Source organism: Notothenia coriiceps, unplaced genomic scaffold (genome assembly GCF_000735185.1).
Source record: "Notothenia coriiceps isolate Sejong01 unplaced genomic scaffold, NC01 NC01_scaffold00000339, whole genome shotgun sequence".
Lineage (NCBI taxonomy): Eukaryota > Metazoa > Chordata > Actinopteri > Perciformes > Nototheniidae > Notothenia > Notothenia coriiceps.
In genome coordinates this window covers 5,037,524-5,050,322 of record NW_011333040.1, presented here as the reverse complement: position 1 = coordinate 5,050,322, position 12,799 = coordinate 5,037,524, and the positions used below count along the sequence as shown (strand labels likewise).

General features: G+C 42.5%; 1 protein-coding gene across 1 annotated transcript in view; it reads left to right on the top strand.

The window, feature by feature from the left end:
- The first annotated feature begins 235 nt into the window (after positions 1 to 235).
- syt3 (synaptotagmin III) overlaps positions 236 to 12,799 on the top strand; it is a 49,651-nt gene continuing 37,087 nt past the window's right edge. Inside the window, exons 1-4 of the mRNA XM_010768677.1 lie at positions 236 to 630; positions 5,382 to 5,741; positions 7,060 to 7,460; positions 12,004 to 12,399. Coding sequence (XP_010766979.1) covers positions 7,313 to 7,460; positions 12,004 to 12,399 — 544 coding nt within the window. The 5' untranslated portion in view covers positions 236 to 630; positions 5,382 to 5,741; positions 7,060 to 7,312. The remainder of the gene's footprint in view (positions 631 to 5,381; positions 5,742 to 7,059; positions 7,461 to 12,003; positions 12,400 to 12,799) is intronic.

Here is a 12,799-nt window from a genome sequence, read left to right as displayed (position 1 = left end):
CCTCTCCAGGGGCATCTGCAGGGGTATTATCTAATCACAGCTATAATAAGACCAAACAAGATCCTAGGCTTTTTTTTTTACCCAGTAGCCATTACCCTCCACACCATCCCAGGACTCCCCCCACCCCTACCCCCACCTCCACTAACACCATCTCTGCCTTTCTGGCTTTCTCTCTACACGCCCCACATACATCAGTATGTCTTTAGCACTGACCGGGCTGTACAGGCAGTGAGAGGAGAGACAGAGTATTAGTATTCAGAGCACAGGGAGGGAAAAAAGGCGAGGGAGCGAGGAACCGAGTGAGAGAGTGAGAGGGAGGGGATAGTGAAACAGAGAGGAGGAAAAAACACAAGGAGGGGGTAAAATATAAGGGTAGAACACAGAAAACGGGAGTTAAGCGCGGGGAGGGAAGATATAACATACTGTTCATTTCCTTCTCTCAGTCTGCCATCCCGGTTGCGGGGCTTATTGCTCGGTGCGTCTTCGAGAGAAGAGAGGGAGTGAGCGAGAGGAGGGGGTGGACAGAGCAAAAGAGGGCGGAATGCCCCTTTACAAGCGTCGCATCTGACTGAAACAGCGGAGAAGCTAGTAAATTGGACAGAGGGATACAGTGGTTTCTGCAACGCCAAGGTAGGACATGTTCCCTTTGTTGATTCTGTTACCAGCTTGCATTCGGGTCTGAGATATTGCGATGTGTGCGTAATTTGCATCACATCTCCTTTGATCCTGCATCCCGCACTGGGCTCTGAATATGCCCTAAATCTAGCAGCATGTGTCTGTTTCCCATAAATATTTAATGTATATTATTTGTGCATCACCCAGGCTCTTTCATATTGCATTCTTCCATTGGTAGGCTAGGTGTGTGTTTCGAGCATATAGTGGGATGCATGTTGTGTGGAGGCAGTCCATACAGGCTGCTGGAATAGCCTTCAGATAACAGGCTCATATCAAAACTGTATCAATGGCAGCTATCCTCACTGCTGCTGATGATTTAACTTTCTTCCGCGCAAACGCTTTAACATATAAGATGAACAGACAGTGGGATGCGCGCACGATCACGCAGAAAACACACAGAAGACAGGTTGACGTGCGTAAGACGTGCGTAATTCCCCCTCCACTCCACCCACACCCCATTCCCCAAGCCATCAAAGACACAGTTGCTCTGGCTTCACACCACAGAGAAACATCTTTATGCAAAAATTATTAAAATAAACCTTAACCTGGGAGACACAGACCCTGACATAGCATTAGGATAAATAATTAAGTAAGGGCAGCCTTCTGTTCTGTGTGTGTCAGTGTGTGTCAGTGTGTGGGTGTGAGTGTGTATGAGTGTGTGTGTGATTACACTCCCTGTCTGTAAATAGGTCCTGCTCTGCAGCTACACTGGCTGAGCAAGAGACAGGAAAGGTAGCACCAGTTTCCGAAGGCTCCTGGCCGGCCACTTGCTCTCTATTTCCTCTCTCATGTTATAGACTATAAAAACACTTGCAGCCCCAAGTTGTGGAAAAGCTTGGAGAGCCTGAACAGCAACCCCTTTGATATGTGTAAATATGGTATGGAAATAGATAAAAAGGAAAATGTGTATGCTTGGTTGTGAATGCGTGTTTCATTGCATGTGTATAGAGATGTATGGTCTTAAGCACACATTCATGACACTTTCCCCCACCTAATGTTATTTGTTTGCTGAAAGAGTGTTCAGGAACTACTGAAAGGGTGGGAGCTATTATAGGAACAACCTCGAGGCAGAGATTTGGCAAAGCTATTACCTCTAGTCAATAGACATTAATATCCCCACGCTCAATCTTTGCCTTATACGCCGCTGTCTCTGTCCCGACGCAAAACAGTAGCGCTCCACTGGAGTAACCAAAAAGATGTGTTGTAGTATCCCTATCTGTTTACCCCTGTGCATCAATCTTTCACGGCCGAATGAGCAGAGAGGAGCGTTGAAAGCATTGTCTCGAGCAGTCATCGCTTTGGCCTCGAAAGGAAGTGATGCAAAACAAAAAAGAGGATATGCCAGTGTCGGTGGAGAGAGGTCATGACCTCTATGAATCAGTGATAGTCCTGACGAATGGCGGATGATCTAAGGGTACATGACTACATCGATTTGAGATGGTACACAACATGATACGGCCCAGCAGGCTGCAGCAGAGCAGACAGCATCAAAGTCTGGAACGGTGAGGGTCACAGGCCATGTCTGTAAAGTAAAACAGAATGTAAATGACAAATTATTAAAGGAAATATATTGTTAATGCAAAAAATGCGGCCAAGCACAGACATTGGAAGTGTGAAATTAGCTTAAACACTTAAGCAATGTTACAGACTTTAACATAAACAGAAAAATTTGCAAGAATGAGCATTCCAATAAAACATGACTTCCAGGTATACGGTTGAAAACAAAAGAAAGAGCGCAGCAGCAGATTGAAGGGCTTGAAAGCAGGTTCACTGGGATCCAAAGAAATATCCTATTATAGTATATCCAATGGATTAGTCTCCATTGTCTACAGAAGCATTATGTTCTCAAACAAAAAAGAGTCTGACTGTTCTCAGTTACATTTTCCAATTAGGAAGGTATTCAGTTTTTCCCATAACATTTGTACATTTCAGCATTAAAGGGTAATTTCAGTTAGAGAGAAAAGGTGAGACTGAAAAGAGACTTTTATTAAGTGAATAAGGGTAGTGTCTTTAAACTGCCTGATTGCTATCTGAACTCTATAATTATATTCAGAACGACCTCAAGGTAATACTACCGCTGCCACAACAAATAATATTGGTTAGTTGCCTCTGAACTGGAGAAGCTAAAATGGTAGCAGACTCATATTTAATGTATTGTATTCAATTCAAAGACTAACATATAATTTCACTGGAAAATGAATTTCAAACGAGGATATGGGGTTGCAATAGATCATAGGTTTGTGGTAAGCTTCAAAATGTCTGCTACTTCTTATTCAGCAGACAGCAGCATTTCAAATGCCTTATCACTGTAATTCCCAAACCCTGCTGAGGTGTGGGATTCATCCCTCAGAGACAGATTGCACACGCAGATTTCAGATTTCAGTCGTACTCTCTAACATGATCCTTGTTACTGGAAACCCGCCCTATGGGTTTTATCATATTCACATTTGCCCTGCTTGAGGATTTGTGTTTGTTTGTAGCTTTTTCGGTGGAATTTCTGAGCAAAGGAGAAAACCCCTGAAATTCTTGTTTGACTAGCACGGAGCCAAAAAATAGAAATCCAATATATATAAAAAATGAGTGAGTGCATTCGATATTAAATAAATATGTATTGGTGTATGTCCCAGAAATAATGAATGTGTGCTTTTTTTATTTACATCTTGGATGATAATCCTCACTTCTTTTTACTCAGCTCTCTGGTCACCTGATGGCGACTTCACTCCTGCCAGTGCAAATACATGCATGATCCCTTCATTATAAGGGGATACAAATATAAATACCTCATCTGCTTCGTTGCCTTTAAGCTATCGAGGATGTAACGGCTGGACTTAGCCATTAAAAAAAAGAAGACATTTAGCTGATGCTCTTATCCTTAGTGATTAACAGGATGGGCCATCAAGGGGCTCAGAGTCTTACTGAAGGACACATGCTATAGGTTTGAACTTGCAGCTTCTTACTGAGTCATATATTAATTTTGGTCTATATCTATTGAGGCTTTATGGCTGACTGGTCTTTCTTTCGGTTCTAGTTTGCCCTTTTTCCAAGATGTAGCTCTTGATCTGACTGGCAACCCTCTCCCATGATTGGGCAATTACCTCCCCAAGTTCCCATTCTGCTTTCTCCGTAGTGTGATTAGACTGTGACCTTCATGCCGTCCTGCCTCCTCTTCCCATTTTGACGGTGACCTCACTGGTCATCTGGTCTACGTTGTGGTGTATTTGTTCCTTGATAGTATTGATCCCCATCACAACAGCAGTCAATGTAGTGTCTGTGGGAGGTTTAGTATTGGTCTGTACACTAAATAAGAAATGATGTGCATCTCTGGGCATGGTGCTATCTGAGTCGAATTGTTGGTCAACATGTTTCTGAATTGATGTTTATCTGTGAGCCTTTGTAAATATTTAGCTTGTTGTAAATTGCACCCCCTTACCCGTTGATTACCATTGTTGCTGTGTCACCCCTTGCCGCCAGCTTCCTGCTTTTTTCCCCCGGACTTTCTCTGCCCCAGTTATTTTCCGACCCTCTTCATCTGTCTCGCCTCCAATTTAATGACGTATATCCCTCGTTCTCCGTCTACCTCTTCCTCTGTCTTGCTACACAATCATTATTTCTGTCTGTCCGTCTCCTCTATTACATCTTTGCCTCTCCCTCCCCCTGAATCTGTCATTGGCATTTGAAGCGGCCAGTTTTGTGCCAGACAGCCATTCTTCAGATTGAGATATCCTGGGTTTTAAAGTCACTCAGACAGATTTACAATTTTAATGGGGAAAGTGGTTGGGGGGGGGGCACGAGGAGGGCTGATGTAGGATGTAAGGTCTGGATTACGTTTTGATTTGCTCATTTCTTCTCCAACTGCTATAGGCTGAGCTGCGGTGGACAGATAAATAGACTGCATTATCTGAGTCTCTTCTCAACTGACAGTTTACCCTAATGTGACAATCCGCTTCTCAGAAGAGACAGGAACAGAGGGTGTTTCTGTTTTCAAGAGGAGCGAGAAAAACTCCAGAGAGATTGGAAGCATTCTTTGGATAGGGACTTGTTCAGAGTGAAGTATGTCTTTGCCTAATGCAGTGATTGATTGATGGGTCTGGGACAGATGGACATATAAGGAGCGCTTTGCTAGGGAGGTGCCACTCAATGTACAAAGACTGACACTGACATTTCACAGAACAACATATATCAACTGATCAATAGTCCTTGCCCTGTCCGACTAAGCACCTTGCTTGAGAAATAGGGCAACTGCTTTACAAGGACAAAACAGATTGGTGAAAAAGTGAGCACACCATGAACATTGTTTTGCAAGTGATTTATTTTCCAACCAAACTCCAGCTTGTACAACATTTTTTGCAGGACATTTTCAATATCAGGGTTCCTGCAACGGCTATGTATTATTAGACACAACTTTGCATTCGTTCTCCACAGTCAGAGTCCCTTGAGACTCACAAACTGTGAGAAACTGGAGTTTAGGCATTGACCTGCTTTTATTAAGACATTTATTAGACAATATGCTAACAAACTCTTGTTTTTCTTAGATGAACGGAGCACAAGGAGCACAACTACAGGGCAGTCAAACTTAATGAATCTGATTTTACCTCCATCTTATATTTAAGGAGATTTAAAAAATCCTCCTAATGTTAGTGTTTTTTGTTCTTATTCTTGTTGTGCCTCTTCACTTATTTGACAGATTGATTTTCATTGTTTTTCAGGTTATGTTGGAGAGCTTCAAAAGACTCTCCGCAAATCCGACAGTGGGTGCAGATCAATGCTGAAGTGCTGGCAGGACCACTAAAACTGATGTGTTGCACTGACCCAGTTGGATCCAGATGACTAAGAACTACACTCTGTTCCTAATGGGAAGTTAAGAAAAAAGAGCCACTTGTCCGCAGGGCCCCCTTTCTGGTCTTGGAACCGTTAGGAAAATAACAAGATAAAGGTTATGCATGCACTGCAGGCATAATTCCTTATTCTTCTGCCAAATCTATTTGCAAAGACAATTTTAGATGTAGAGTGTCTCTGTCCTGCAAATTCAACATGGCCCAGAACTTCAACAGTCAAGTTCAATAAAGGTAAACAAACCATGGTTTTCTGACATTATTTAAGTTGATAAAATGCTTTCACTTGAATTGTTTCTTTAGTACAATAGATTTGACTTAGTTATTTGTGAAGCTAAGCCTGAGGAAGGCAATCAATTGAGTATGTTGAATGATAAAAGGGAAACTAGTTCTCTTCTCTCTCACAGTGTTGGTATTTCCTTCAGCATATTTCTGTTTTATGGAGAAAATAACTAATCATTATATAAAATACTCTGGTCACAATGAAGACCATTGGTCAGTTTTGGACACAAACATTATCACAGAATCCCCAGGAGATCATTAAGACTCCTAATGAAAAATGAATCATGTTGAGAAGGTATGAAAGCATCTGGCTTTATTTAAAGTTACTAATCCATTTTGAGAATAAAATAGTTTGAATTTAGAACACTATAAGGTACAACATTTGAGCTATTGGAAGTTTCCAGTTCGAGGTAAATGTGAAAAGTGCTACCATTTAATTCAAAACTCCATGGGCTAATTTATTGATAGTATATTTTAACATACATTAGGTGAAACTTCTGATATTAACATGGAATTAAATTAGATGTAATAAAAAAAGGTTGCTTGCAGTGCCGAACCCACTAAGAACCAACACCAACATCGGCAACAACTGCAATTCCACATAGCTTTCAGAGTCTTTTTTATTAATTTCAAAATACTTTGTTCACACCTCAAGGGTAAGTTAAGGCTCATTAACTAACTAGTACTTCTGGCCATACATAGACCATATGGTGATTTGTTTAGCCCGGGAGTCTTTCGCTGCCATCCCTTTCCAGTGGAGGATAGAAATGAAAAAATGTGTTTCCCTCAAAACAATTCAAAAGCAATGTGCCCTTTTATAAATGGCACCCTGGTGAGGATACCCTCAGACTGCCTTGTTTACTGTTTTTTATTTGTGTTTTTTTTTTATCAACAATGAGACTTGATGGTAGGGGCATTTTGGCTTAACCATATAAATGGTAAATGCTTAATTAAATGTGTGTTTGGTCAAATACGGAACCTGACCCTAATGTGATTTTAACGATATCAACACATTTGCTCCCCTTTAGGATTTAGCGGCACCTGAGAAAACAGTTCTTTCATGATGCCAGTTATCTATTTTCACTCTTCATAGTGTATGCTAGTGTGATATTTTGTAGCAACAGAACCAATGATCCATCAGAAGCACACTGATGGTTCTGGCATCAGAGTTCTTGATTAATAGGAAAGGTGACTAATCTGCTAAAAGCTTGATTTGTACACTATGTACTTACACTCACATTGCCAATTTTCTCCCTTTTTTCTCTTCCAGGGAAAGAGAGAGGGGTGGGTGACGCTGAGTCATACATGGGCACTCTGTGACCCAGACCAAGGCCACTGGCAGAACCCCTTGTTCCTTTCTTTATTGCCGGCAGCTTCCTCTGCCTCCTCACTCAGTTGACATATTTTGCAGAAGGTGGACAGGCCAACATTCAATTTACCATAGCGCCGACCGATAGGTGAGGGCGGCGAGGGCTGCGCTGTCATTGGCTGACTGCTGGTGAGAGTGCAATGCGGATTGGAGGATGTCGGGGGACTGGGATGAAGACCTGTGTAAGAAGGCGCTGGTGTTGGTGGAAGAACTGTGCTTCAACTCCCCAAGAGGCTACAGCCAAAGTGAACGCTGCCAGGAGTTCAGTTACCTGCTGAGAGGTAGCAACAGACAGGACACAGGTAACTCAACTCACACACCTGGAGACTCTCCTACAATCTTTTTACAAAGTTTGCTCTCAGAGGATTCAACAGTTTGTAACAATAATACGTGTCTCCCCTGCCAGATATTTAGAGGATTTACTCTGAGGCAAAGCTTTGAGCTAGATGCTAACGTCATGCTAACATGCTCACAATGAAAATGCTTCAATGCTAAAATTTCCTTACTAGCAGTTAATTCAAACTACAGCTGGGGCTGATGGGGTTATCAAGAGCTCTGCATATATTTTATAATAAGCCTTATCATTGTAAACATTTAGATTTTGACCTGCTGATGTTGCTAGATGGAAAGTTAGGGGAACTTCCAAACCTACAGGGGGCGAGTCTTTGATTCTGAAAATATTTTGTGGATTGCTTTGAGGAACTTATCACCAACTCAAAATGAACTCTCCTAATATGAGCTTGACTGAAGATTATTAGTATCCCATTGTAGTCTGAAAGTGGCTTTTACATCTTGATAAAAATAAAATTTCTTGATACTTTAAATAATGGCATTGCCTGTTCTGTCCTAAAAATTGTACTATTTACATAGTGTATGCAAATATCGTCTTTGACAGTCTTAAGCAGAAACATTGTAGTATTGTCTGAATAGTTGAAGTACAGCATGACATATGTTAAACTTTAAGGTACGATAAGGCAAATGTTAAGACAAGTGTTCATGTTTAGGGATTGTTCGAGGTAGTGCACACTCAAAACAACAACCCATGAATTATTTATCTGCTAGATTGAAATGGCTTCAGTACAAGTCCATCGCATTTCTTTTAAGAGCCCCAAAAGAGTCTCGGTAGAATTCTGTGATTGTTATCTTAAAACTGGATTACAATACATATATATTTATCTCTTCTTCTTCTTTTTTGTTTCAATTTGACCGAACTGTGTGAAGAGTATTGTGTGTAGAGTATTGTGTGAGGGTTCTAATTGAAGCATTTGGAAGTGCAATATGCTGTTATGCAGATTAGCATGGATATCTGTGGCTCAGTGTAGATTAGCCTGGATTGGCTGCATGTTGCCTCTGGAGATTTGGATGGCTCTGTGAAGAAATGTCACAGCATGGTTTAAGGCGTTGGCCCCCTCGCCTACCAGCTGTGATTTTTCGGTGTTTGCTGACGGAAGTCTCCGAACCCTCCGAGGACAGCGGCGCCGAAAGCTGTCAGCGAATGGCTTGTGTAAGCAGCAGAAATGTGTTTGATGTGGAGCAATGTACGACTCCCAGTGGGCTTGCATCACTCACTGATTGACAGGGAATCTCAGTCCCTCTTCACAGTGCACTTCAGAGGCCTCTTAACCACCCACCTACCCGCCCGCTCACTCTCTTTTTATGCTTTGTGGATAAGCGATGGATCTTTGGCAAGATCAGGGCTTGTGAAGGTACAGCGACTGCCCTAAAGAGAGACAAATGGAGGAGCCCCCGACAGTCCCCTCGCACGTTTGATCACAGCCCTGTCTTATCAGCGCACCCTGATCTGCAAACCACACACAACCCACTCCTCTGCCTCCTCTCTTTGTCCCCCCCCCCCTCCAGATCAATACATTAACCTTTCTTATCCTCAAACCCCTCCCCTTTTTAGGTTTTGCTCTAAATCTTTGTCAGGTTGTTTTCCTCTATCGCTCTTTTCATGGACTCTCTCTCTTCTCTCTACCATTGTCTCTTTGGTTTCATCCCCTTCACGTGGTAGTCGACTTTATCAGCCCTCCTCCCTTCCCTTCACCCTCCTCGGAGGTACAGTAATAAACCCAGTCAGCTTATATGTCCGTTTCAACATGTGCAACAATCTGTTTTCACCCCCTCTCCCAGCCTCTACTTGCCCTGCCGGCCATTCTGTGGTTTCCATCATTTTTCACCCCATTCCCCTTAATCATTACTATCCTTTTTATATGTTCCTACCTCCTCCTACCTTCCTTTGCCCTCTTTTCCTCTCCTCCGCATCCTCCCTTTACCCGTCTCCTTATATCCATCCTCACATTCTCTCTTGCCCGGCTTTTATTTGTCCCCTTTTTTACCCCTTCTCTCAATGCCTTGCTCCTCACTTCCCAACCCGTCTTGTTCACCACCACGACAGATCGATGTCCCCTCCCCCATCCCCCACCTTCGCAGCCCCCCCATTCATATCTTTTGAACAAGTGATGATTAATGACATACACAGACTGATGAATAATTCACCAAAGACTGAGCGAGGAAGGAGAGGCAAAGAGGAGGTATAGGAATGACGATCAAAGAGACAGCCGCTGAGTAGAGGAATGAAGTCGAGGCGTGCAGAAGCAGACACCATGGGAAAAGAAAGGACAGCAAGGAATAAGGGTTTTCTGAGGGGATTATAAAGAGGTGAAAGTGAAAGAGAAAGAGAGGCAGGGTTGGTGGAGACAGAAGGCGAACCAAATTCCAGAAGATGTACCCCCAGGGCTGGAGGATGGGCTGCTGTTGTCTTGTTTCCACTCAGTCTTGTCAGCCTGTTACAGATGTCATTTTCTTTTGTATGATGTAACACTTATTGTCTTTTTATTATGCCATTTAAGAAATTCTGAATTGAATTACATTTAAGTAAAAGGGGTTAAAGAAAAGTATCTGGTCGGTGGTTCAGGAAAGATGTTCCTCTGGCGGTTAGACAATATTGTTCAGCATGAGGTTATGATTCATCTACCGGCAGACAGGAAGGATTGTTAGTGGTGAGCCTGATCTTGACGGAGCCCAAGATGGCAAGAGGCAAATATCCTAGGTAAACTGCAAGGTGGGGAAGCATACTGTTAGCGAAATCTGCACACTGTTTCGTAATGAGTCTCTTGGTCGACTTACAACCTATAAATATTCATGTTAAGGGCTCTGGGCCTACAGTTCATTGTGGGCTCTGATTGGTCCTTTTATCAAGACAGTCATCAGATCCAAATCATGCTATTTATAAAAAGACTTCAAATGGCTCTGCATAATTATAAATATTCATTGTATATTTAGTCTATGTATTTATAAATATTGAAACCATATTTATAGGGTATTTATTTACAAATGTATGAGTTTATGAATGTACGTATCATAGGCTCCGACATGTACAGTTGTGAACTTCAAAACCATGAGCAGAACTAAGTCCCCGAGCTCTGGGGCTGATGTGGACTTTCATTTCTGCTCTCTTTAACAGAGGCTGTTGCTGGAACTGTCCGGCTGTCTGGTGCTGAAACTGCGGTTTTTCTTTTTATTCTGTACACTTTTTCATTCGGATGAGTCATACTCCACCCTTCGCAACACACACATCTTCTACTGCCCCATATTTATCCTCCCCCCACACCCACACCCCCAACCCCGATCCTATTTACCCCTCCAACACAGTCCTTGAGCCGTCACAGATTAAAGAGCTCATCACCATGTGGAAATGCATGATGACATCGCAGAGAGATATCATTGTTGGTGTTGCTACTTTTTGTAATTGTTTGCCCCTGTTCTCCCACATCCGTCTGTTCTCCTCTCCTCCCCTAAGAATATCCAATCCGCCAACGTTTTCCCCCATTTTAGGCCCTGGATTCAAACTGTTGGATTTGAGCTTCAGGGGATGTTTGCATCAATTTACGCCTACAACGGGTTCCTTCTCTGGCTTCGTGATTTGTGATTTTTGAGACTTTGTCATGATGCTGATGATGTGTGAAGGCAGCGTATGGGTTGTTGATCATACAGTGGCTTACTGTGTATCTATGGATGGCAATGTATGATTGTCTGCAAGTCCACCAATTCCAGAGTGAAACATTTCTATAACTGTTGGATTGATTGGGATTAAAGTTTTTACAGACATTTATTAAACCTATTCCATGAATCCTACGGACTTAATTGATCCCCTGATTTTTTCCTCAGCAGGACCATTAGGTTCACATTTGTGGATGAAATGCCTCAACAACTATTAAATGGGTTGACATTCATGCCCCTCTCAGGATGTAACTTTAGTGATCCCCTTTGTTTTTCATTTAGCACCACTGGCTCCCAATTATCTTTTGAAATTGGGACACATACTTGGAAAAAGAAAAAGATTATAACTCAAAAAAACATTTCCTGTATTTGAACACCACCGTACCTCTACGCCACCTTTACCAGTGTAGATTAGTTTGATTATTGGTTCTGTTAAAACCAAAAAAATACTATTTATAAATATGCATGTAATAAGAGTTGACTCTTTGATTCAGTTCCTTCGTGAACATTCCTTCTCCACAGCCAATTCCTGTCCAATCAGCCGGGCTGACTGGCAAAGGTAGCTAACATTGATTAGAAGATATGTTCCGCAGTACAATGTTACTTTTAGTTCATTTCAGGTTTGGCAGGAGTCAGGCGGCCGTACCGATTGCAGATGCTGTATAATGATTTTTTTATTCGTAAAAAGACAAACACTGGATTAGCAATGCTATGACTTACAGCGCTGCTGTGCCTAAGTAGCCTACAGTCTACAGTGGACTGCATTTTCCCCACACTTTTTTGAAATGTTCTTTTTTCTTTTTGTGTAAATACACACTTTAATAATGAAGTTATCCTCTGTAGAGATCTCTGTCAGCCTGCTGTCGGTCATTGTGACATTCTGTGGCATCGTCCTCCTCTCCGTCTCGCTCTTCGTCTCCTGGAAGCTCTGCTGGCTCCCATGGAGGGACAAGGAGGGCGGAGGCCTGAGCCTGACGTCGGGGCTGCTGCCCGGAAGTGCAGGTGTCGGGAGCCTTGGAGGCCCCGGGGGCTCCTCACTCTTACCCCCCCTGCTGCAGAGGAAGGAGGGTCACTCCTCCTCCTCACTCTACCCCTCCCTGGGCCAGCAGGGTCAGCACCACCCCCATTTCTCTGACCTGGTGGGAGTGGAGAGGGGGGAGGTCGGTGGTGTGGTGGGGGGGCCACAGGACACCCAGGAGCCGTCCTATCTGGACATGGATTCCTACCCCAACAATGCAGGTGAGAGGGAGACACTCTTAATCCCAGTCAGAATGAGTAATGTAATTCCACGCTCAATAACTTTTTATTTTAATATACTCTCAGGTTACTGAATTTAATACTTTTACCTGCATACAGTAAAACTCATTTAACTGGGTGATGAATGGCCATTTTCATATAAATAAATGACTGTTCTCATAGCAGTGCTACAGTTAAGGAATAATACTTTTTCATGTTACTTGCCGGGTCTGTTACTACAAATACTTGGTTATAAAATAAACTCATTAAGAAAAAGGTAGACTGTGACTTTAAGGGGAAGTTTCACTTATATAAAACACATTTTCATTAAAGAATTTTTTGTTTATTAAACAAAGAAATGTGCCGAGCGATCTAATCAGCTTTAAGGTTCCCATTGCTAACA